Source organism: Parasteatoda tepidariorum, chromosome 1, assembly GCF_982258835.1.
Source record: "Parasteatoda tepidariorum strain Cologne lab strain chromosome 1, Ptep-v5.0, whole genome shotgun sequence".
Lineage (NCBI taxonomy): Eukaryota > Metazoa > Arthropoda > Arachnida > Araneae > Theridiidae > Parasteatoda > Parasteatoda tepidariorum.
In genome coordinates, this window is record NC_141755.1 from 39,688,118 (window position 1) to 39,715,982 (window position 27,865).

A 27,865-nucleotide genomic window follows, 5' to 3' on the forward strand; every position below is an offset into this window, starting at 1 on the left:
GTGGTACGAGGAAGAACAAAATAAATACATTGATAAGTACCGTCCCTACCCACACCTTCTACTCTTTTCAATCGTATAAAAGTGCGCGAGGTTCAAAATTTCAACATTCATTCTAAGTTTTCCTTGCAAATTCTCTATCGTCAGATCGTTGAAAAACAGACCATCTCTTAAGTTCGCCTTTTTTCTGCTAAGTTATCATTTTACTTTGTGTAGGGAGAACGAGTCATTAAAAATGAGTTTCTTTAATATACCATTCCAAGTGTTTTTAGCAATTAATACTTTGATGACAGCGTACAAGCCGTACACGTCAGATACTTTTAATCGAGAGTATGACTACATTGTTGGTAAGTTAAATTTATAGATGATTTCATTTTTTTTAAATGATTAAAAATTTGTTTTGCATCATTGTATTCTTATGTAATGAGTTTATGAAGTTTTTCAAAAGTATAAAATACTTTGTTTTGCATGTCATTTCATTTATTGTAGTAACAAAATTAAAAACCATGGTTCACGAATGATATAAAAAGGTTTTAAAATTGTGGAATTTTTATTTTCGAAAGAGCTATATTTTCTTCATTTAACAGGAACGAAGAAAATAATTTACGTTAATATTGCTATTTGAAGTTGTCTTAATTAATTTTAGAATTGCCTTATGCTTTGCATTATATATATAGTTTTTTCTTTTTACTATGTTTATGTATACACATGGTTTTTGTCTATTCTTTTTGTAGTTGTTTACTGCATTTAAACTATCTTTATATTTCTCTAATAAACTTATGCTTTCTAAAAAGGTAAATAGAGCATTAATTAAATTTTTCTTCAAAGAATAAAGATAGTTTGCTTTAATTTATAAATTATCTTTCAATTTGTAGAAAATAATCTTTCAATTGTAAATACCATACATCATCGGCTTACAGAGTAATTTCAAAATATTTTTCTTGTTTTGAGTAATTTGTTTATTTTGGTTTAAACTTTATTGAAATCTGACCTAAACTAAATCTTTAAACTGGTGAAACTTTTTAAGTCATATTTTTGTTAAATAGAAATTTCTATATTTTTTCATTATTTTTCTCTTTTTAGTGTTTTTAAAAAGTAATCATTGAGTAGGGTTGTTTCACCTGAAAGTCATTAGACTCTACTTTTTCTTTTCAAACCATCTATAATTTTTTTACTTTTTTTTTTCTTTAACATGTTACTATTTTTTACAAATGATTGAGATAAATCATGGGTCAAATATTTTTAATTTGAAATTCGTTTTTCTAAAATTTCTCAATAATACTCAAACGTGTAATTTTCACAATTCACATTGCTCTCAATGATGCCAAAGTTGAACGACATATTCTAAATTTTTAACAACAAAACATAATGGTAATCGTTTATTATAAATTCCTTTTCAGTTTAAATGTTTTGTAATTTTCTGCCATGATTTAATAAATGAAATAAGATAATGATAGGTAATGCAATTTTTAAAATACTTAAACTTTAAAATGTTTCATGCCTAATTTTTTTTATTTGTTAATTTAATGTTTTCTTTTAATGCATTGAGAAATTCGTAATATTTAAACATTTTAATATATTTTAAACAATACAATAAGCCTTCCAATAAGCCTATTTTACTCTTATCAGGCGTAGTTTCTTAATCCTTTAAATATTCTTAGGTACTATATATTCATGGATTATTTTCATAGAATTTTATTGAACTAAGCTTTTGATATTGTATAATTTTCCTTCCAAAGGTTAACAAAACTGTTTTTACTGATGTAAATGAAAGGAATGTAATGATGTAAAAGTTTTGTACACGTTATGAGTTAAATTAAATCAAAATTGTCGCTCATGATCTAGTATTCTAAATTCAACGATTGCTATTGACTGCGCATGCTCACTGTGTTATCATTGCGGATGAGTATGATAAATTATATACGTTGATGAAACAACTGACTTATTAATGGTGTTTATTCCGGTCTAATTGTGTTGAATGATTATTATTAGAGGAGAAAGCTATTTAATAATCCATTAGTCATAAATGACGCAACTGCCGAACAATCAATTAGACATTTAACTATCAGAAACTTTTGGTAAAATAAAATAAAAACAAAGGTAACTTTTTAAATAGAAATTATGGTAAAAAAAAAGAAATGAAAATAGTTCAGTCTTATGGTGAATCTACTTTTATTTTATTTTTGGTAAAAATAGTTTGTTTTTAAAATTAGAATTTTTTCCAATAAATATTTTAAACTTAAATGAAATGTAAGTTCAATGCACTAAATTTTATTTAGTTTCTTGAAGTCTTCTTTTTTTTCCTTTAAAAAAAAAACATTTAGACGAAGTATTTTATTTACTGCTGAGATTATTTCTGCTGTTTTCAAATAATTAAAAATGTTTTCGTCTTGCAATCCCCGTCCTCATAGAAAATAAGGAATGAAGAAAATAAATTAAAATAAATTTATAGGATATTGGGCATTATATCAAAGATTCCTAAGAGTTTTAATTGTTTTTCACACTTTATTAAGTGATGCCTGATAAGGTTTTTGTGGTTTTATAGTTATTTTTATCGTTTTATTAAAGTTAACTGAAAAGCATTAAATTGCTTTGTTTTTATTTTTGCTTTCTTTACATAGAAAAAAGAAAACAGTTTCCAGTTTTTGATTCACCAACGTAATAAATAAGATAAACACACCTTTAAAGCAATTTAAATATTTATTATTATTAAAACATTTTATAACAAAACATGATAACTATATAATGGTTTTAATTTTCAATTCAACTGTGTTTAGGTAAGTAAATTTTGACACAAAATAACTCAGTCATCTTCACAAAACAAAACTTGCCCATAATTTCATAAAAATGGTAGCTAACAGAATAAAATTTCCTATATCAACTATGTATACAATAAAGAAAAATTGTGTTCTATATTTGAAATCAATCATATTTGATGACCTTTGAGTCTTGGATCTATGGCCATGAAATTTCTTATGGTCATGAAATTTGTTATTATTTTTTTCTTTTCATGTAGTTGGTGCTGGATCTGCTGGGTCAGTAGTTGCTTCTCGTCTCTCGGAAGATCCCTGCGTATCCGTTCTTCTTTTGGAAGCTGGGCCCAATCCCGATGCAATCACAGAGATTCCTGCAGCTGCATTTCTTTTGCAACATGGGAAATATGACTGGGAATATAAGACAGTGCCTCAAAAAAGGGGAGCTCTAGGTTATGATAACAGGGTAAGTTTAAAATGCTTTTTTTTTAAATAAAAAGTCATTTTATTTACATTTCAATTCGTCATGAAAGTGCTAACTTCATCTAAACTGCCGCGTTCTCAAGGCATTTTGTTACAAACTCAATGAGTAAGTCTTTGCATCTGCAAGGAAAAAAATGAAAATAAATAAATATAAATAAATAAATTAAAGTAATTTCTTTTCTTTTAAAGATCTGAAAGTAAAATTAGGAGCAAGTTCAGCTGGAATTACTTTTGTTTTATTTAGTGTAATTGGACTCATAATTTGTTAGTATTTTCAATTTCCCAAAGTGTGTACTTATTTTATTTTTAGTTGAATATGTTCGACAATTATTACTGAATTCGATGATATACTAAATTTTTTAAATGAAGTATTTCATATTAAATTTCAGCAACTTCAATGGCCCAGGGGAAAAGGCATAGGTGGATCTAGTCTTCTAAACTTCTTCATGTATGTTCGCGGAAATAAAAGGGATTACGACCAATGGGCAGAGGATGGAGCAGATGGATGGTCATGGAAAGATGTAAAACCCTACTTCATCAAGTCTGAAAATAACACCGATAAGGAAATCTGTCAAAAATCAAGTAAGTGGAACTCTTTTTGCGAGATTCATCGTTGGCTGCTTCTATATTGTTAGTAAACTGAGTAAAGCTGTGTTTTATCTTTTCTGCTTCTAAATTAATGAGAATTATCCTTTCGATAGGCAAAATTATCGACAACGATATAGAAGTATTAGCAGTTAATAAAGTACTCGGAAAAACATTGTGAAAGAAACAGCTTAAAAGCAAAACATTTATTTTTTAAAAAATTGATGCTAAAAATTTGTAAATAGTGAATTAAGTCGGAAAATCTGTTACTTAATAATTTAAGACAATTATTATTTTGAATATTGTCTATAAAGCTTTAATTGAAATAAACTCTAATTACCAAAATCGTACATCGCGATTTGTATTCACGTGATTTTAAAATCCATTATCGCAATTCTTGTAAGAACTAAGATTTTTCTTAAATTAGTTACACTAAAGGTGTGATATTCATCATTGATAGAAAATTTAATTATAAACTTTATTTAAAAATAAATTATGGTTGAAACGAAACATGTATGGTATATAAATTGATATCTATTTTTTGTGCATAAAGTTTTCAGGGTTTCTCACTTTGTGTCACAATTACCCCTGATTAATAGTATGTTCTTACCTACAGCTCTTCATGGCAGCGATGGGTATTTAACTGTGTCAAGTCCCCAGTATAATAGCACTTTGATGACAGCATTTGCCAAAGCTGCTTCTGAAAGAGGTTATGAGTACAGAGACATCAACAGTGAAAAGCAAACTGGTAAGCTTTTCAATAGTGTTGCACATGCTTTAAATATGTATGTCCAAGTGCCATAATTTTCTTATTAAATTACTCAATTTTTAACAGGTTTTTCAAAATTGCAAGGGACAATCAGAAATGGTAGAAGGTGCAGTACGGCAAAGGCTTTCTTGATTCCAGCTTCTGGTCGAAAAAATCTAGATATCATAGAAAACGCTTTTGTTCTTAAGGTAAATAGAAAACCTGATAAATAAGAGAAGAGATTAGTGGAACAGCATGTTTGTTAAGTTATTTTTCTAAATCAATCTTTAAAACGTTTTACTGTTTAAGTTGTTTTGGATGATTTGGGTACATAAATTGTCATTTTTTTTCTTCAAAAAACAATTGTTTAGTACAAAATAAAATATACTTAGTAGTTAAAAACTGATATTTTGAATTACATGCATATAAATTTCAAGGTTTCGCAGTCACTGCATATTCAATTGAGGCGGTTGCCACACAGCGTAGCAGTGATAAAGTTCACTACTAATGGAGCATTATTTTTCGAAAATTAAAAAAAATAATATAATTATTTTTTAAAGAAATAAATCATCTATATAACGTTTCAAAGAACTGGACGCCATTTTGCAACATAAAAATGCCGCGTACTTTAAATAAACCTTTATTCTTTGAAACCTTCAGTAAAGTGCTGCCATCTATTGTTCTAAATTGCATCTCAGTCAACTTTTCTCGGTGATAGATTTGGGTTTGATAAAGAGATGAAGCCGAAATAAATTTTTCCCGACATATATTAGGGTATAAAGATACGACGCATTAAAAAAAAAGATATCCCGAGAAAATTTCGGGTATGACAGTTAAAAGGTTAAAGCGTTTAGTAATGAGAAAACATGTTTTGTAACCAGCTTTTTGATGTTTCTAAACATTGTTAAGGCATTCGAAACATTGTTTCTCAGATACACTTAAGCAAATCTTAACGTGTTTTTCCACTAACTCTTCTAATTAAATACGGCATAAATTGACTGACTACGTTTACTTAAATATATTTTCTATGATTTCAGGTTTTGATCAATGATAAGAAAGAAGCATATGGTGTGCAGTTTGAAATCAACAAAAACATCTACACAGTAAAAGCTAAGAAGGAAGTGATTATTAGTGGTGGCACTATCAATTCTCCCCAACTTCTGATGTTATCTGGTATTGGACCTAAGGAACACTTGACCAAATTGGGAGTAAGTAAAAAAAAAAAAGATATGTGTTTCGTCAGACGATTTATTTTAAATAATTTATTTTAAGAAGGGCAATATTAAAAATAGTAGCTTAAAACTATCCTTTATAAAAGTATTTTTAAGATCAGGAAAAATTTCTTAATGTAGGAAGATTATAATTGGATAGTGTAAAAGACTTTTGTTTTACCAATTGTGTAGAATTTATTTCTGCATCTATGTTAAATTTGAGCCACTAATTTTAAACTCAAGGGGTTTTCTTTTTGGGTACCTCGAGTCTTTTGAACCTGCACCCAAATAATAACTTTTTTTGAACGATTTTCGTTTATTACGATATTCGAACGATATTCGTTTACTAAATGTTTGCCATTAACCAATCTGAATTTTTGCCATTGTTACATCTCCTTATACTTCATCTTTCAGATATTTTGGGAAATTAAGGTCTTTTTTTGGTAAACATTGAAATTGTCAATTATGCAGATTGATCTTAATGAATGAAATAATAATTCATTCTTTATTAGATAAAGATTATCACGATTATTAAAATTACTTTTATTATCATTATTATTTTGATAGTGTATACGGTATTGTAAAAAATTTAATTGTAAGATTAATTTTTACATATTTTAATAAATTTAAATTTCGAGAATGGAACGGAGGTTCGAAATTACATTAATTTTTCTGATTTCAGATTAAAGTTATTGCCGATCTTCCTGTGGGGGATAACTTACAAGATCACGTTGGAACCACATCTCTGAACTTTGAGGCTACTAAAGCAGAACCTATCCTTCTTGGCAAAATACTGAGCCCATTCAATCTTGGGGAATTTAACAAGTATGGAACTGGTTAGTATCAATCATTTGCTCTTAAAATTTGCATTGATTAATCTTTTGCTTATGGCACTTGATAGCACCCGATATTCTGGATCATCAGTTTTACCAGCCGTAAGCAAAAGATTAAATAGTTTTTTCTTAGTAGAAAACTTTTTGTTAAAGACTTATACTGAGATATCCATGTTTGCAATAGAGTTTAATGATCTTCTAAAATGGTACAATTTATTTCAATTCCAGGACCTCTTACCAGCTTTTCTGGAATTGAAGGTATGGCCTACATCAACTCCAAGTACAATGACCCAACCATAGACTGGCCCGATATAGAAATCCACCTGGCTGCTGGTTCTCCTGCTAGTGATTATGGCACAATCTTGAAAAGCGCAGTCGGGATAACAGATAAAGTAAGTTCATTATATTTATTTTATTGTTGCATTTTAAACTAATTTTTTAAACATGGCTTAAATTTTCGTTATAAAAAAATTACTCTTTAAAAATATTGTTTCTTAAAAATATTGTTAGAAGTCTTCGTGGATCTATTTTATAAAGCTACTTCAATCATAATAACTTTGAAAGCTAAGATAAATTATACTGAATCCTGTGAAAATGTAAAAAAAAAGAAAGAAAATACATGTTTTAGTAATCTTATTTTGATTTAATTGCATTGAATTAAATTTGAAATAATGTATATATAAAAAAAATAATGTTTTTGTTAAATTAAGAGAAAAAAAGTGTAATTTATCTGGTTAAGAACATAATTTTTAAAGCGTACTTTTTATAAATATTCTTTTCATTTTCATACGATGTGTTAGTTGATAGAAATGATCAAATACCCACACGAATACATTTCTAAAGATACTAAAAAGAGTACCCTTTTTCGTATTATTTATAAAACTTAAATAACGCGTTTTTTTTAAAAAAATTTCTGGTCAGTTTTTTTATTTAAATATTTTAATACATTTTTAGGTGTACAGACAAGTATATGCTCCATACACGGGAAAGAATACTTTCACGTTTTTTCCATGTTACCTAAGGCCGAAGAGCAGAGGAACAATCAGACTTGCTTCCACCAATCCCAAGGAACACCCCCTCATTGATCCAAATCTTTTTCAATATGACGAAGATCTTGACAGATTGGTTGAAGGTAAATCCACTTCAAAAGTTAACTTTTTTTTTCACAAAAAACATCTTAGTTATTATTACTTGGCTATCCATATTTTTGAATAAGATTAATTTGTATAGTTTTTCGTATGTCATTAAAGAAGGAATTTATTTCTTATTTATTTCTTTTTATTTTTTTACTTCATTTGAGACACATAAGAATTATAAAATTATAAATCAATAAATTAATTAATAATTTAATAATAAATTATTAAAACTTAATATTTATTTTTAATTATTAAATTATTTAACTTACATACTATTAAATTATAACTAATAATGTAATGTTTAATTAATACTTCTGAAATACTCTGAAATCATACTAAAGGCATTTATAAAAAAATTCTCATATTTAGGAGATGTAAGTTAAGGTAAGAAATGATTAACGAAATATTATGGTAATCATTTGTCGCTGTTATTATTTTAGTTATGAAAGAATGCGTGAACATCGTTGAGAAGACAAAAGCTTTCAAAGAGATCGGCGCCAAAATGTTCAAAACAAAGTTTCCAGGCTGTGAAAAACACAAACTTTATTCAGAAGATTACTTGAGATGCGTTGGAAGAATGTATACCTACACCTTGTATCACCCTGTTGGCACCTGTAAGATGGGACGAAGAACAGACAAAACTGCAGTTGTAGATCCAGAGTTAAAGTAAGTGAAATGTAAAAACTAAGATATATGAAAATAGTAGAATATTTGCAAATCAAAATCTTTAAAGGTGATAATATACCATTTTTAACTAATCTAAGATTTTCAGAACTTTGATACTATAAACAATCTTCCAATTACTAAATAGTACCTTTAAAAGGAAGATGTTTAATTACAATAAAAATTTTGAAGGTTTTCTGAAAATTAATGTTTAAAAATACTATTATGAAATGAACACTGGTAAAAATTTTTTAAATTATACAATATTCTAAATACACACAAACACCACATTAATATTCATACATTGAAGACTTATGGGTGAATTCTCATTTTTAAAATTTCGATTTTAGTTTTTAAACTTTTTTTAAAAAATTAATTAAAACTATTTTTAACTAATTATAAATTTTATTAATTATAGAATATATGATAAATCACTTTCATTTTATCATAATATTGTAAGTAAAACTAATTTTTATCACTATAGAATATTTTTTTTCTATAATAATAATAATTTTAAGATAAGTTGAAAATAAAAGAGACATTTATATGAAATATCATTAAAACATGATATACACTACAATATATCATATACAATGGGATAAAGATTAAGTTATGCACAATATGCATCCAATAAAATATTGTAGATCAAATATTATTTGTCAAGTATAAAAAAAAATAGGTTGAGCTCAAATAAACATTTTATAATTTAAAAATTGAGAAGCATTAAATACATCAGATAAATTAGGAATATTACAACTAAATTTTTACCGTTAATAATTTTTTTTCCTGATATTGTAAGCACAGCGTTTAGATTTTACTCTGCATTGTTTGCTAATCTAATAAGCGTATCATTTTGAAAGTTAGCTTTTCGGAAAATCTAGTACTACAATAAAAATTTATTAAAAAAAAAGAAGCCATTTTAGCATCTAATTTTCAAATTATTAATTTTTTAAACTCTTATTTTGTTTTAAAATGATTTAGATAAATTTTTTAATTTTTTAAAATTTGTTTAACAAATGATTCTCTTTGTTTTAACAGGGTGATTGGAGTTAAAAATCTTCGAGTTGTAGATGGATCTGTCATGCCAACATTAGTGTCTGGAAATACGAATGCCCCCATCATTATGATCGCTGAGAAAGCTTCAGACATGATAAAAGCCTCCAACCCAGACAGACTGACATGCAAAAAAAGTAGATGGTAGAAATAATTATAATATGCATTTAAATTGGTCTTAGTTACTAATTAGAGATCTGATATACATGCTTATAAAATTTACTTCCGAGAAAAGAGGTACCTAACTTTTTAAATTAAGAACCTCTACTTTTTTATGATTATTTGCTGCTTAAAATTTTTAGTTTGTCTTTGAAAATGGTGTTTCTGGAATATTGTTCTTATTTTCAAGCTATTATCGTAGTTTAAGCATCTGAAATACCATTTCTGAGAGAACTCATGTTTTTTCTTTCGCTTTAAGCTTAAACCATGTTGTGCGTATCAATTTTTTATACAGTTCAATGATTAATCTTAATTAGTTTTAATGATTAATAACAGCTTATTATTCGTATTCTTAATTACTGAAGAACTTACTACAAATAGTAACGTTGCAAATGCTTATTCAGGAAAACGTTTATCGCTAATTCTGCGAAAAATTAACTATATTTTGAGAAAAATGAAAACTAACCTTGTATTTTAAAATTAATAAATGAATCAATTTAATTGCCATGATAAAAAAAGTTAACAATTGTCAGTTCTTAAAATATTTTTATTAAATTATATTATTCAAATTATGATTTGTGGGAAAAGTTTAAACTTTTAAGACTCTCATCTAGTGGAATATAATATTCATCTAATCCTAAAGTTATTTGTCATCTGTTGCAGGAAGGAGTAATAAGCAGAAATATATCAACTTAAAAACGATGGTATTTACATGGTCATCTTTTTTCTATTTACTTTGCAATTTATAAAATTCATGTTAACATGCTTTAATTAGCATTGTTAGAACTTTCTGCTAGTCCTGTTGGGAAAAAAATCCAGATCAAATTAAGGTATAAAGTACTGCCGTAAAATTCATTTTTTGTTTCGTAATATGTTCTGTTAAAAATGAACTTCACGGTAAAAAGTACCGTCCCCCTGAGTGGAGGTACTTTTTTATTGCAATTTTATCCGGAATTTTTCTCTGTGTAGTCTCCGATAAGGAAAGATTTTGAAGATGTTTAGGTTTTAGTATGATAACTTTCTGATGAAAGTAAAATTTTAGGTACAGCTAAAATTCGAAACATTATTGAAGTGTCAGAAAGCTCTCTATTCATGTAAATATATTTATTGTTGCTTTTTGCCGCTAAAAAGGGAGCAATTATGTACATTTCTTATTTCTTTTTATGGTTCAGTAACTAAGTAAATTGTTAAGTTGATAGAGTAAAGATATAAAAGAGTTTTTAGAGTTTTGTCCGGAATGCATAGGTTTTTCATTTTTATTCATAGGTTTTTCATTATTATTTCATTCAAAATCTGATTTATTTTAAAAGTTTCACACATGTAATTTCTGAGTTAAGAGAATCGAAAAGCTTAATGTTATAAAATCTTTTTCTTCTGAAAAAATGTTTCTTTTAAAAATAACAATCTAATTCACAAAAGATATTATATTTTTTTTCGTCATTCTTATTTTCTTTATGTAAAAATGCCCCGCAACTATCTTTCAGAATTTTACTTTCATTTTTCTGAGGTTAGTCGCCAAGTCATGAATAAGATTTTTATTTTTTCTGTTTTTTTTTTCTTCTCTTGTACAATTCTGAATGATCAGTAGAAAAATTTCCTATTCAAAATATACAATTTGACAGAATGTATCCGGTTATTATTCCCGTGAAAATTTTCTGACATAAAAAGAATGCGTGCTTAAGTTGATTTCTTTTTTAAATTTTATATCATAAGTTTAAATAACTATGACGATTATAACATTTCACTGGGCATATATCCAGTTAATAATGTTATATAAATATTTAATCATTTACTTCATTGACTCTAAACGTGAGTACTATTATTAAGATGCAAATTAAATTACTAAATGATTCATTTAAAATTAAGTTGTCTTTCATTTGTATAAATTTCGCAAAAATAGTTTGAATCAGTTCTAGAACTTTAAAAGGCCTACTTGTTATTTAACATATCGATGCTATTTTTAATAGCTACAGGGAAACGGAAACAAAAATAGTTTTATTTTAAAATAAATATTTTTTATGAAACATCGATTAATTTTTTACCCAACTAAAAGTTTTTTTTCTTTCTTTAAGCCGTTTTGTTTCCTAATGATAATTCAATTTTATATAAAATATGATAATTTATATGATTATGATAATTAATTTTGAAAGCGGTGTGTTCCTAATGATTTCATGGTTGAGGGTCAAAGAAATGCATTTTTGCTTAAATTCGTTTCAATTAGTTTTAATCTGTTTTTAGCTTATTTAAAATAAATAAGCAAAGAATAGCTCCAGAAAAATGTAATTATAGGATTCTGAAAAATAATGCGTATTCTCTAATTTTTAGTTTTAAAATGATAAGAAGTATATAAAACACAGTTAAAAATATTAACATACGTAAATATATTTGAAATTTTTAATGCTTGAAAGATATTCTTTCGTCTCCTTAGAGAGTTTATAGATTCTTGTTAAAATTGCATATCTTTTGGGACAATGCGCTTAAAGGGAAACGAATAGATTTTGATAAATAACAAAAAAAGCATTTTACTTTCTAGAACTGATTAGGACGTATGATATTCTTCAAATAGCTAGTTTAATATCTTTGATATAAAATAATATTATTGATATTATAAGATGCTTTTCAATCTACGTCATAGGCAAACTATGACAAACATATGAATATTTAATTTTTGTTCTGTAAATTTATTCTAAATTGTTGATAAAATTATTGTATTATTATTATTATTTTAAAGCATTTTTTGCAAAAAAAATTTTAACACCATCGGCTGAGGTTTTATGAAATATCATAATACATATTGAAATTTTTGTAAATCTTCATTATCCGTATATATGTTACATTTATGCTTTTGCATTATGCTGCCTGTTGATTTTGTGAATAAAAGAAAAGTAAATTATTTAAGTTCATTGTTTTATTGCTCTTATCCTACACATTTTATATGATTCAAGTCATTTTATTAAACATATATAAGTGTTTTAAAGTATTCAAAACAAATTTTAGAAGCTCCGAATATTATAAAAATGGTATAGGTATCACAGTATTAGAATTAAATAATAATAAATAAAACAAGAGCTTTTTTTGGTTCATAAGGAATGTTCAGACATAAACCAAACTTTTCTTATTAAAATAATGATATAGTGAAAATCGAACAACTTGAATGAGTAATTGAAAAACATTGATTGAGTAATTGAATACATTGCATGAGCAATTGAAGAACATTGAATGAGCAATTGAAGCACATAGAATGAGTAATCTAACAGAATTGAAAGAACAATTAAATTATGAATATCGATTTTGACTTAACATTAAGAAAAATATACACTTTTTTCTGACCAAAGTATTTGGTGGAAGTGGAAGTTCTTTATTTTTAAAAACCACTGAAATTTTAAATAAAAGATTTCTTCTGATATGGAGAATTTGTATGTGGGTGTAGTGGTTGCGTAGGGGAGATGGAAATACAGTCTTTAATGATATAAAATTCTTAACTGTACAATTGGAACTAGAAAAGTAAGTGTGAAAATAGTACTAATAAATATGCAATAGAATAATGCCACAATAAGTTGTTGTTCTGCTTTAGTTTAAATAAAAAATCCTTTGTTTATAATTACAAGGCGTAACCAAGCCCATGCATATGAATACCAAAACCTTATGTTTTCTAGACTAGTTTTACCAAATTATTAATTATGAAAAAGTAGCTATCCAAGGAGTTTTAAAAGTACTATGTTCTGTAATGAGCCGCGATGGCTCATGGGATAGAGCGTTCGCCTTCCAATGAGGCGAACCGGGTTCGGATCCCAGTCGATACGAATTCTGCATCTGATTTGCACCGACCACAGTGCTGACGAGAAATATCCTCAGTGGTAGACGGATCATGGGTTAGATTCCCCTTGACGTCAGGCTAACCGTGGATGTTTCTCGTGGTCTTCCTCTCAATGTAACGCAAATGCGGGTTAGCTCCAGTTCACCACGAAGGCAAAATTTCTCCCAATGCATCTAGGAGTTCCCTTGTCTTCTGAATTGGGTTCAAAATTACAAGGCTACGGAGTTGAGCATTAGTAGTCGTAAACTCTTAAAATTGGGTCGGCTGTTCAACGACGGTAATATGTGATCTGTAATGTTACAATTATAGCGTTTTATCAGACAAAAATATAATTATTCTTTACTGAGCACAAACAAAATTTATGTTTCGAGGCTACTTCGGCCAAAGTCTACATTGTGGAAAAGTTACTCTGGCTGTGACCTACGAATGAGCTTTAATGCTAAAGGCTACTTCGTTTTTTGTTGCTTATTGTACGACAGTATATGCCATTTAACTTTAAACGTAACTTTTATTGGTGGATATATTTTTGATAAAATTATAATTTGTAAAAAAAATATTCACACATTACAAAATTATAACCAGTGTTCAGACATTTGGTAAAAATAACGTATATGGACGGCTTATAAACCTGAAGTTTGAAGAACAGATGTTGTTTCAGCGAAATAAAATGACGGAGTAGCTCGAAGTAGGAATTGCTTTAATCTTGAAAAAGATCTCTCTCTTTTTTTAATGACCATTAGAACCTTAAATAAACGCAACAAATATACTGTATTTGTCAATTAATTCGATAATTCGAGGTGGATGGGACGGAGTCTACCTCGAATTATCGGAAACTTACAATTTAAGAAATATTTAAATATAAATTGAAGCAAAGCAAGCTTTAAATTTTAGGGTTCAATTGAAAAATATATATTATATTTAAAGAAAATGTATTTACATTAGATGATCAGGGTGCATTTATTGCATTACACCAAGTTATAATATTCATTGCAACTGCATTTGGTTAATTGTACTTTAAAATATTTGTCTAATGTGTTTTATTTAAACACACAGTTCACATGTTTCAGTGCTTAATGCACAAATTTGTTTTCCAATATTCAGTTGTAGTAATCGTCTTAAAACCAATCGTAGTAATGGTTCCACTTATTGTGTGTGTGTGTGTTGGTTATTTAGGAGCAAGACTGATTTTTTTTTTTTTTTTTTTAGCTTGGATTTATGGGAAACTCGAAGAATCGAGACTCCATAATTTCCATTTTGGGCATGCACCTCAATTTTTTTTTTTTTTTTTCGAGAGGGGGATAAGTTTGAAATAGTACTTCAGTCCGTTAAATGTCATTTAAAAAATCAAAAGGATTTACGTTTCTTCACTCTGCCAAATTTTTATGCGAAATGATTTATTATTATTAATTTATTAACTTGTTTTTAAATTAAATAAATTTAAATCGGTGATGATTTTTCAATTACGAAATTTTTAGAAATTTCTAATTATTGTAGGGGACATTAATCATTATTCCCTTCTGCCCTACGACGATCATAAAAAAAATCAATAAAAAAAATCATTATATTACTACTGTTTATATGCTCAAAAGAGGAAGAAATAGGATAATGTGTTAAAATAAAATCTAAAATATAGTACATTATTTTCATTAAGAAAGTATTTTAAAATTGCTATAAGTAAATCGAAATATTTCAATATTTCCCTATTGTGTCATTCGAATATATTTTTAAAAGCTGAATTATTCTACCTAATCTGATATAATGATTTGGTTTTTCAATATTCATTTTTAACTGTCCATTGCTAGTTCGCAGGGCCGGATAAAGCGTACTCTGGGCCCTAGGCCACTCAAATTTTTGGGGCCCTTCGATTAAGTTATTTTTCGCTTATATTTTTAATTTATTCAATTATAGAAGTATTTACATATCTTTTCATTTAAGAAAGCATATTTAAAAAGAAAAAATAATAATTTTGATTTATTTTGTTAAATTAGAACAAAAAAAATAATCATAACATTTTGAAAAAATTTGAATATATATTTAAAATTGATTTAAAAAAAAAAATTTTTTTTTTCCTTAACTTTTTAAAATTTATTATCAAAAAATCCTTTTTAAAGGAGTCCCTAATCATTGGGGGCCCTAGGCCATGGCCTAATGGGGAATCCGGCGCTGCTACTTCGCTATTATACTTCTGAATAGTTTCGAATATTCAAAAATTTCTTTTTATATTTTAACGTTAATCTGGCATACAGGGCCGGCTTATGCATGTCGCGGCCCCTAGGCAATGCTCGTCTCGGGCCCCCTCCCCTACCGTCTTCTAACTTCCTAATTATTATATATCACAGTATATTATATATAGTATATTATCACATTATTCAATAAAAATATTGAATCAACCGAAAAGAATATAAGTAATTAATATATGCATTTTAAAAAAATCATACAATAAGCTTAAATATTAACTCTTCTAACTTTTTTTGTTACAAAATCGTTCAAGACATCCTGAAAGTTAACCTTTTCCAATACATCATTTTCAATTGCCATTAAGGCCAATGAATTTAAACGGTTTTGAGACATAGTTGAACGAAGACAGTTTTTAATTAATTTCAATTCTCGGTGGCTAGTTCTTCCCCTTTGTGGTTCTGTATGAGAAGAAATTTAAGGAAACGTTCAGCCGAAGTGAAAATTCAATTGCACGAAGTGAAAATTCAACGATTACATTAAAAATGTTTCAAAAATGTTGTCTATGACACAATACAACGTATGTATTTAGCGGATCGGTGAATTCCCCAGTCATGCGACGAACGAACCAGTACTGCCAACCTTATTTTTACATACTCTTTGGTAGCTTGGCCATAGAATATACATACCTATGGTAGGTACCAGAACAGTAAGTGTGCATTCACAACGTAGAATTTTGCGCGTTTTTCAAGCGTGTTGTGTTAAAAAAGCTGCTTTTGCTGTATAGTCATCTGATTAGTCGGCGTTAAAATTACCGCGATAAAATTGCTTGCGATTATATTACTGCGTTATATATGAACTAACTATCATAATATTAATATCTAATTTGGAATGCGTTCAGAAATGTACTAAAGGAGCGTCGATGTAATGTACAGAGCAAGACAATCGTCATTGAAATTTCGAATTAAATTTTTACTGTTTAAGAAACATTGTCAATTTTTTTCTCTGTAGCACAGGGCCCCTGAACGTGGCGGGGCCCCTAGGCAGTTGCCTACAGTGCCTAATGGATAAAACGGCCCTGCTGGCATATGTTAAGAAATTGGTGTCGCTTAGAAGACTGTGATGTTGCAATAAAATCAATAATTTGAATTTAAATACTTGAAACTATTTTAGAATCCATGATTTCGGAAGTTCAAACTAGAAACCATCTTTTTTTTATTTATTTATTTTACTTTTTATTTTAAATGGTGGTAATCCTCAAAAAATAATTAAATAAACAAATAAATAATATAGATGGTAGCTATTTAAATAAGTGAATCTCTTTACACAGAAAAATCCGTCAGCTACTTTTAGAGAAAGTTAAAAAAAATTTAAATAATTAAATAAAATGAAACTATTTTATCAATTAGTGAGAAATTGAAAAGAAATAACGGAAGTTTGTGAGAAAAAAAATCTTATTTTATATTGATGGCGCCATCTAGTTGTTTTTTTTGTGTATAATACTTTCAAACATTAATGTAAATTGGTTCGATATTTTTTTTAAATATAGTTTTATACATCTGAAAATGTTAAAACATACTAAAAAAATTTTAAGGGAGAAAAATAACTTATCTGTTTCCTATTTATGTAATTTCATATGCTAAAAAAATTTGAAAATATTTTTAAATTTTAATATTTAGTTCTTCAACATATGAGATTAAAAAATTTATTCAGATTATTTCTCTCAGAAATTACACATTTAGAGTTGTAAATCAGTTAAAACGGTTCTGTATTAACAGGTTTCAATAGCCCTTTTATTATTACGAAATATTAATATGCGATTCTCAAAAGTGTAGGCTTCTTTTGTTTCTCTTTCTTTCTTTTTTATGATCGAACGTGTGATACAAAGTAACCATGGAATTCAATTTATTCAAAAGGTATCATTAGATTAATTTTTTCTGCAATTCATAGTCGTTATAAAACCAATGTCCACGAATAGCTTTTTTCAGGTTGCTAAAAATGCAACCTGAAAAAAGTCATAAGGGAAAAGATCTGGGCAGGACGGAGAATGTTGAAATAAACCTCAGTCAAATATCTTAACTAAATACTTGACCAAATAACGCAAACATGCAGCCATTCTATCATTCTTTGGTTCTTCTTTCAGTTAATGTGGAATCAGCTGAGCACAAATTTTCCGGAAATGAATTTTACCCCCACATTTATAATTTTAGATTGCTTTTTATGGAATTTATCTTTTAATTCTAGAGGGGGGAAAATAGGCCATTTTTGAATGATTCTGTTACTGTGAATGACCGAAATTGGTGGTTGTTGACTTCCACTGGTGAATGTCGACAATCACATAGTCGCTTTGGCAAATTTCCGAAATATATACTAGGTCTAGCTCAGAGCCACTGCCCGATATACATTTGTCCGGTATGCCCTACATTAATGTTTTTTTAAGGTTCAGTGACACTGCCCGGCATACATTTATCCGGTACTCCGAACACTGATGTTTTTCCTTATCCTCAGCAGATATTAATATCGAATAATTATTATAATATCAACGAATAAATTAATATCAAATCGGATGTAACAAATATTTCGGACATTCACCAAAGCAATTTTGTGATTGTTGACATTCAACAGTGAAAGGCGACATTCTTTTGATTTCGGCCATTCACGGTAACAGTTCTATTTAAAAAAGGCTATTTTTTTTTAAAAAAAAGGGAAAAAAATCTGAAATTAGACTTAAATATTATTTGTTTAGTAAGTACGTAACAGACTTGGAATAATAGAGCATTGTTTATTTGTTTTGTTTACTCTAATTTATTTATTATTCTTTTTTGAAAATTATGTTTCGTAACATTTTTAAACGAATATACATATCTAGTATAAAAAAGGATCTTTCTAAATTTTTTTTATATACAAAATCCCTTTAATTGCCTTTTAAATAACATTAGTCACAATTTTTCACTATTTTAATAACTGAGGTTTTACTATATTATTTGAGAAATTGAAAACATGAATGCAAATCACTGATTGCAAACAGTTTGTTCGAAATAAAAAAATTTTCTTAAGTAGGATTTTTTTTTGTTTAATCCTAAAAAGAACAATATATATTGAACAAAGATGATATGGTTAGATGAAAAAAACTGTTTTCAATTTTCGTAGAAGCTTAAGACGAATTATACTAAACGCTATATTTAAAAATGAAATATTCGCCAAAACTACTATAAAGAGAATAATTGTTTATGGAGAAAATAAGTTTAAATTTCTCGAAACCTAATTTTTTCAAGATAAAAATTTGCACTGTTCTTCTTATTAAAATTGTATTTATATTAATTAGAACTCTGCTAAGTTAAAATTTTAATCTGTCATTAAGAAATATTTGCAAGTTAAATAGTTTTAAATGTAGTAAATTAAAAATGCTTCACTTTTTCGGTAATATGAATATTTAAGTAAAAAAAAGTGATAAAGTTTTAAATTGCTTTAAACTAATTAATTTCATTTGTATTTATTTTTTGTGTTGAATCTGTTTGGAAAATTTGGGAGATGTATTTGTTTCAATTTTTTTGAAGCTCGATCATGGCCACCTAGCTTTTTTTCAGCTGTAACTGAATGAATCAAGATGGAATTGCTCAATAAAGTTTCTTAGATTTAATCAAAAATTGCAGGGAAAAAAAATTTGAAATCGCAAAATTTATTTATCTAATACTATTTCGCTCTTAACTGTTAAAAATTAGATAAGACTATAAAAATTCGAGAGATGAGTTTTTAAGTTCAAGATGGAGCTCATTTTTCTCAAAAATCTATGATGCTAACCTGGCCCACTTCAGAAGCAACAGACTGAATTGTGATGGAATGGCTTACTGAAGGTTCTAAAATTTATTGAAATATTGTGAAAAAATGATAAAATTGGAAAAAACAGAAAAGAAAAACTACCAGGACGTATATTTTATTTACTTATAAATTTTTCTTCTCTCTTAATCGTTTAAAAATAGTTTTAAATAGAAGTAAAATTTATATTTTAATCATGAAGAATTTTTCCAGACTGCAATTCTCAAAAAAACAATTTTATTTAATTACTGCTTAAAAATGTAGATACAATATTTTAATTTTAACAGCCTTGCCTTAAGGGTATAGCTAAAAGGGCAGTTTCAAGTTTGGTTCGAAAGTTTCACCAACTAAAAATTAGAGAGTTTTCCCAATAATGCCATTTATTTTACATTGTACAAGATGGCATTCAACTTTTAAATCACCTTTGCTAAAGTACCTGCATTACTTTCGAAGTCCACTTTGAGCCAAATCACTCCCCTCATTTGCATTCATTTCCTATTGTTGCGTAGCCACGAATTTTCATTAAATGCTTTCACTTTTATCCGCTTTTGCTCTAAACGGAGACAAAAGAGCACATGGGGAGAAATGTTTAAATAAAGTATGGTATCGAATTTTAAAGTTCGAAATGGCGGTATCGTTTGATCAATCTGAAAATGCAGCATTTTGTTAAAAATTTTTAAGAAAAGAACTGCCAAGCGAGAGAAATGCGAGAACTTAGATCAAACGATATTGCCACCTCTCATTAGGGCGGAGCAAATTACTCTCGTCTTATTAATTAAATAATTGATTATTAGCAACTACTTTAGCAATTAATTCGTTTGATGATTTATGAAACAATATTACTTTAATAAAGAATTTAAATTTTTTTTAAAAGAATTCTATCGGAATTGAAATGATTCATTTATAATCTGCAAAAACAGTATTTTACTTTTAAAAGAGATTTTGTAGAATGACATGGAACATAGTTCTTTTGTAGTATTTCAAATTGAAAGTAACGTAATATGAATGTTTGATTTGCTTAAATGAACAATCATTCGCTATGATTTTTTTCATTTAAAATTAAAATTTTAATATATTTTCATTCATAATTGTAATTAAAATCATTTTTCTAATGTATTCAACCAATAAGTAGATTTGAACGAAAAACGGAAAGAATTTAAAAACTCAGAAAAGGCATAACGCACGATGTATATTTATCGTACATAAATATTTGATGGTTTACTGTATTTTAAAAATTTACTTTTAGTGAATATATGTCTTTTGCAAATCATAGAATATTTAGAATTCCATGACTACGAAGCATTAAATTCTTTTTTCGGTAATATTAATTTTAAATATGATGATAAAATATGCATGCTAGCTATAAATTTCATCTATATTTCGAAAGATAAGAAGAAGAATACATTTATAAGATGTAAAAATTAGTTTGCTCGAATGAAATTGAACTTTTAATGCGTCTATGCAAAGAATTCATTAAATTTATTTTTATTAGATTTGAAATCCTATTTTCAATTAAAATGTCCTCGAGTAAAAATACTTTATCACAGTTTAATCATGCCTTTACAAATATTTTAAAATTTATTGAAATTTTCGCAATTTTGTATCAGAGATGTTTTATTTTGATATATACTTTATTTTCTGTAAATGATATATTTGGCATATAACATATATATATATATATATATATATATATATATATATATATATATATATATATTTTATTAAATTTAGGAAAAAACAAAAACGCTATCAAAATCTTAAGAATCACAATTGGGAGAAAAGGCACTTTAAACACGAAAACCTACTTGATTCCTGGAGGAAACAGGGAGAAGTAAATCAAAAGAATGAGAATAATGCACACATATAAAAGTTAAAATGGGCATTCTATAGTCTTGATACTATAAACAAGAACCATCCTTAATGTTGTGACTCAAAATGTAAATGGACGCTGACGAATGTTATTGTTTATCGAACCAAAACTATAATATGTCCATTTTGTTTCTTTATTTGCGCTTTATTCTTGTTGTTTTGCATTATTCCCATTTAGCACAGAGTATATTTATCATAATTTAAAACAGAGAAAAGTTGAAGAGGGAATATTAGAAATATCTCCACATTTCATCAAGCAGTCAAACTGGCTTCGAATTTCACTCGTGCCTCTCTCGCAATTGTTTTGACGAATTTCGATTTCTCTATAAGTTCTTTCTCAGTTAAATATTCATTTTCAAGTCTGAACATGGATAATATTTTGTTTTCATTTTGACAAGGATTTTAAAATCGTTTCTTCCTAAAAATATGTATACACCAGTTTTTAATTTAAAAACAATTATTAAAAATTACACCAAGTATATTGGTTGTGTTCTTTTAGTCCTAAATTAACTAGAGATGCTAAACTGTTGAAGTTTATTTCATTAAAAACCTTAAGATTTCAAAATTACGTACGTTTAAATTATTCCAAACACTATTGAAATGAAGAGTGAGAAAATTTTTACTTTTCTCTAATGTAAAATATATCAGTTGATCTTATTTTAAAATTCGATATAATACAATTTGATGTATTAGTATTTTAATACTGATTGGTACGGGAAATGTAGAATACAGCAAAAACTGATTAATTCAAACTGAACAACCTAGTAGAAAATGTTAGCTCTATTGTCCTTCCCCGCTTGAAAATTTTAATCGCGTGCTAACCTCAAATTGAATTATCCTCAGATTGTTCTAAGAGAAGTTTGTAAATTAGTTTCCGATTCCGGACAAATGGTCCATAACAGAGTTTGAGGAAATGATTAAGATGATTTCCCAAAACCCTTTTCAGACTATAACAGCCCATGGCCATTTGAAACCATGGCACAAGCACCAAGATCTACCTGCAAGACCCTTTAATATATTGCATCAATTGATCAAAATGTATTGTTCCTAAGCCTAATACCATTGTATCGATGTTCCTCGAAGCAACAATGCATGCCGGGTAAACCCGAACAATCAGCTTGGAGAATTCGCGAATGTTTGAGTAAATATAGCTTGGAAAACGTTTTTGCTTTTCCGCCTCCGATTAATTTCTTCCCAGCGTTCCAACTCGAGGGATTAACAACTGTTTAGCTTATTTTAATTTAAGTTCTGTTTGTTTTATTACGTCTTCATTTTAACTACCGTTTGTTGAAAACCAATAATTGAGTCATGAGGGTCGGTGCTTTTGTTAATTTTCTTTAGTGTTTGCACAAAGTTTCCGCCTTCTTGTTTGGGTGGGATAGGTCGAAAGTCTTTCTCCTAGTATTTGCTTGAGTTTATGTACCTATTGAAAATGTATGAATTGGATGTAAGCTTTTCAATTAGCATTAGATTAATTAATGCTAAACTTAATTTTAAGAAATCGAGATTTAAGGTTTTGAGCGAATGAATTAATAAAAATTATAATATAAATCAATGTGAAATTAACTAGGAATTACTAAAAAATGTTTTGCTTGTTTTCGTTCAAAAAGTTGCTTAGGAAACCTTATAAAAATTTGAATTATACAATTATTATAATATTCAAGGAAAACGGGAATTCCTGTAATTCAAGGGTTTAGGGTATTGCAGAGATAAGCTACATTTTAAAGTTCTTTAGAAAAGAGTTTTTGGTTAAAATATCACAATTCCTATGAAAGCAATAAGATAGATGGCGTGTACTATTCTGTTATCTTGTTATTTTGTATAGATTCTAGAAATTTAAACAATACATTTAAGGAAACAATACGAATGAACAATTCGATGCAAAAATATCCCTTTGGATAATTATTACTATATTGCCCGTAACCCTTAAATTGAAGGCACTAAAAAATTTCCCGAATTCGAATTAATTAATAAGAAACTAAGCAGTTAACACTCTTTCTCTAACAAATAAAAAAACTTTATCTGACACGGAGTTTAGCTATCTCCATGATGATTCTTTAGATTTTGAAATCTTTTCTTCTCTAACAAATAATTAATTTTCGGCAGCTAAAATGTATATTTTCAAACAGTATTTTACTCACGTATTTCATACGAAATACACGTGAAAAATACGAAATACAGGGGATTGCATTAAGAAAGGTGATTACAACTCATTCTTTACGGAAAAAAAAATTCTTGTAAAAATACCGTTCTTTATGGTAATGGCATTTCTGGCAAAAAAAAAGCCATAATTCTGGTAAATAAAACAAAAATATATGATCTTTTGTAATGATGAAAAGCTTTTGCTGCTTCCTTCATTAACCGTATCGTTGATAGTGGAATGTATGAATGTTCATTTTGGCCAATATTGAATGAATAAAAACAATAACGTTGAGTTTCCAGGAAATAATGTGCAAATCATTGAATGTAAATTTAGGTTTTATTAATCATAACTTAAGATTTCTATAGTGGCCACTTCATCCAAAAAATAAGAAATCCCTTAAAGGGATGAAATTAATAATACTCTCTATTGAGAGATCAAAAAAAGGCAGAACAACATTTCTGACCGTTAGAAAATTAAGACTGGGAGTCCCCCGAAGGGGTCCCAGCCTTTCCAATTTAGAAATTCAAAGTGAATATATTTATTCTCAACGGACAGAGAAAGAGTATGGGTAGGAGATCCAAAATTTGGCGATTTATCATAATATATCATAGCCAAAAACAAAGCCAACTAGCATGTCCACATGGGTTAAAAAGAACACCTTGGCGATCACGAGTCGCCAACAAATTTATGTGAATTATTATAACCATGCAACCGAAACATTTAGCTGTTGGAAAATTAGAATAAAAAGTTATAAATAGATTTTTGTTTTCGATTAGAGGCGACAGTGAATTTATATGTCTGCATAATAATGAAATAAAAAGAAAGTACCGTTACATTGATCTGGAAGAGAAGAAATAAATATTTTATGTTCGCTTAAAAAGATTAAGTTTTTGATTTATTTTAAAAATAATTCTTCCATTAATAAAATAAGTTTAAGTAATTAAGGATATTTTAAAAGATAGAAAATAAATATGTGTATGCCAATTCTGGCATCACATATATCCCCGCTGGACACAGAAAAAAAATATATATATATATATATTTTTTTTTTTTTTTTTTTTTTTTAATTGGATCTCCCCCCATGTTACAAAAAATTTTATGCATTGAAACATAATATATTCAAGGAACAAAATATGAAATATACACTTATGTATAATTAAATATCAAAGTAAAATTATTATTCGAAAAAATTTTAGAACATACAGTTGTAGTTCTAAGATATACTTTTAACACTCAAGTTACTAAATATCATATGTAAATGTTCTGAGCTATACATGAAAAATTTGCTGAGTCTTTAAAATGCTACATTTGCTTAGCATTGTCATGACCTGGCCAGGATATTTTTAATTTCTCTCAACTCAGAGAGAAGAGCAAACTTACAATATTATTATTTCTACCTTTTCGTACAAGTCCTTTTCTTGAGAAAAATAATTTACTTCAGTTTTGTTTGCCTCCATTATTTCAAACTTATATATTTCAGCATGAAAAAAAAATCTGAACATTTTATTATGTTCATCTAAATATTTATACTCAGCAGAAAGAATTCTTATCTTTATTTTAAACAATTATTAAATAGCTCATTTAAAAACATTCACTAAAAGTTGCATTAGCTTTTCACTGTAAAAGTATTTAAATCAAAAAGTAGTATTTTGGTGTGTATTACTTGTATTAAATAACCCTTTTCTTATGCACAGGAAAGTATAAATACATTATCTTATTTCAATTCACGTTTAAAAAAAATTTAGGACTGAGTAACATGTCCAATATTGTTAATAAAAATTCTTGTTGTTACATTATTAGAACTTAGAATCCATGTAATCTTCACATCTTTATAAACCAGTCTGTTTGTATTTTTTCCCCGGCAACATGGTAATGGTTTAGCAGAAATTCTGGTTTTAAGAATTATAGTTCTTATTACCACACTTAGAAAGAATAAATGCAAAAATTAATCGAATAAATTGTTTTTTTTCTTTCTTTACCATGCTGTAAGGTATCATGAAAGAATTGTCAAATTTTACCACATTTACTGAATTGTATTCTATACTATGAAACCATATTTTATAGTTAATTTTATCAAAATCGTTAAAGAGCATTGGTAAAAAATTACCGAACTTTTCGGTCTCCCCTTAAAACCAGAAACACGGTAAATTTTACTACATTTCGGTAGTTTTGACCATACTTAGTTTTTCTCAGTGGAATTTTGCTTGGCGTAAAATTCCTGTTGCTTTCTACAATTAATGTATGTTAAAAAACAATTCCTCTAAGAATATAAGAAAATGGTAGCTTTTTCGTTATCACAGGAAGGGGATCATGAACACTGATTTGGCAAAATATAAGTGACAGATTCTGATTTGTAAAGTTTTCTGAGTTAGGTTATAAAAGTAGGAGGGGAAAGAAGACCGAAGCCTCATCAACTTAGGAAATATTTAGCGGTACTGGGAAAGAACTTATTTTTCTGTTTATTCTGGGAAATTTTAACGTAAATTTTCAAAACATGCATTAATTTTATAACTATCAAAAAATATTACTATTATAATTTCTTTAATGCTAAGCCACGTAATTTTGTGTAACAAAATAAAGTATGTGAGATGCATATTTTTAAAAATAATTTTGGTTTGAATGAAAAATATATATATCTAATATAAGGGCAACAACCCCTATATTTTGGTGGATTTATTCGTCAAGAAAGCAGGAATAATGAGAACATGTTGTGCACAAGATTTTATTTTAGTAAATAGATCGTGGAGCCGAAGTCACATCCCCGCTCTCCCGGCTGGAGAGGGGGGGACAATGTTCCAGTCAGATCCGACGGAGTTTAGTTGGTAAACATTATACACCAAAAAGTCACGCAAAAACATTGCTCCTGCATTTTATAGGATGATTTTTAGTTGTAAAGAGGCCCAGTCATATGCTTTTTCTGTATTTTTCTGTATTCTTACGCCTCATCAAATTTATTTATTACTCATAGCAAATCGTTTAATCTTTCCTTATATGGAAGTGAAAGATCTTAAAATAACTTCTCTTTTGAAGTATAAATCTAATTATTATTCATTGGCATGTTTTTAGCCTTGTAGTCCCAAAATAGAATTTCTACCCTTATCTTTTACTAAAGATATTTTATGAAAACGAAAGAGTTTTAATGCTTTTATTAACACAAAAGTATTTAATTTTTGTATTACATATATATATATATATATATATATATATATATATATATATATATATATATATATATATATATACGCACATTTTTATTCTGAAGAAACATCAAAAAGATCCAATTTACAAACTTAATTTTAAAAAAATTTAGAACATCAATGTTTAAAAAATACCTTATATAGATTTATGTGTTTTTTTGAACTGTGAAAAAGTATAAATATGTTAGAATAAAAGAATGCATTTCTCAAAATGCCCAATTTGATTTATTATAAATATCAAATTAAACACCGTACCCACGTATCCAGCAAAAAGGTTTCGCCAATTACGTCATCTCATGTCTTGACTATATTCATAATCCCCTATTTCTGATTCCATTCAGATAAACTGAGATTTAACTCAGTCATTGTATTTTCAATCAACTATTAAGAGCTAGTTACTGATTTTCATTCTATTTCTATGCACCAGAGCATCGTAAAGCTCCATAACATCTGATATCTACACAATTTTATAAGTTTTAAAGTATGTTTAAGCTTCTTTGCGATTTTTTTTTAAATATAAGCTTTATACTTTTTGTGCTGCCATCTTCCGACGGAATTCTATTTTTTTTAAACCCAAAAAGACAATAAAATTGATTAAAATAGTCATTGTTATACAAAGTCTTATAACTACTAATATTTTATAACATAATTTTAAAAAATTAAATAAAGTTCTCGTTTTCAAGTTGGAAATATTTCCAATGTACCGTAAAATAATATATTGTTTTAAAAACAGTTAAAAAAATCTATGTGGTATTAATAGAAATTAAAGAATCTGAAAGTTGGAATTACAAAAATGAATAAAAGTCACTGAATAATAAAATGAATTTTGCATAATTAATTTTCGACGAATAATTTAAAATTTTACTTTTGTCATAAATGTTCATCAAATATTAATACTTCGAAATATTTTTTCGCTCTATAAATTTTCAGTAAAATTTCTTTGTTCATGGAAAATTTAGATTTCAAAAGTTTTAGGGTACTGGAAAATATTGCGTTTTAACTGAATCAGAGAAATAAATGTCATTTAGAGTTAAAAAATTTAAAACTGATACATAACTCCTTACCTTGATGAGATAAGCTGCTCTCTTTTATTCTTTTGGGGTAAAAAACTTTCAGATCTTCTTACATAAAAAGAATAACAGAACAATTATCTCTACAATTGAATAGTAGGCTCATTTCTCTATTCACATTGGAAATAATGAGCTTAGTTATGAATTAAATTCATCT

The 27,865-nt window shown here is 27.7% G+C and overlaps 1 protein-coding gene and 1 long non-coding RNA gene across 2 annotated transcripts; one reads left to right on the top strand and one right to left on the bottom strand.

Annotated features, from left to right (window-relative positions):
• Positions 1-12,514, top strand: LOC107453587 (uncharacterized). The gene is made up of 11 exons (XM_016070463.4): positions 1-344; positions 3,014-3,216; positions 3,623-3,815; positions 4,435-4,566; positions 4,654-4,775; positions 5,604-5,774; positions 6,460-6,613; positions 6,839-7,002; positions 7,565-7,742; positions 8,187-8,412; positions 9,448-12,514. Exons 1-11 carry the CDS (start codon positions 233-235, stop codon positions 9,608-9,610), a joined length of 1,818 nt encoding a protein of 605 aa, XP_015925949.1. The 5' UTR covers positions 1-232; the 3' UTR covers positions 9,611-12,514.
• On the bottom strand, positions 2,679-27,073 carry LOC107453588 (uncharacterized). Its single transcript, XR_001585354.3, has 2 exons — positions 26,894-27,073; positions 2,679-3,353 (listed from the first exon to the last, which is right to left on the bottom strand). It is a non-coding gene; the product is annotated as an uncharacterized LOC107453588 (long non-coding RNA).
• Positions 27,074-27,865: the final 792 nt, after the last annotated feature.

Bases quoted from the DNA above. Each gene is read 5' to 3' on its own strand.
- LOC107453587 (XM_016070463.4), top strand. From the start codon at position 233: ATGAGTTTCTTTAATATACCATTCCAAGTGTTTTTAGCAATTAATACT. The intron at 6,614-6,838 runs GTTAGTATCAAT...TTTCAATTCCAG, and splicing joins ATTTAACAAGTATGGAACTG to GACCTCTTACCAGCTTTTCT. The intron at 7,743-8,186 runs GTAAATCCACTT...TTATTATTTTAG, and splicing joins TCTTGACAGATTGGTTGAAG to TTATGAAAGAATGCGTGAAC.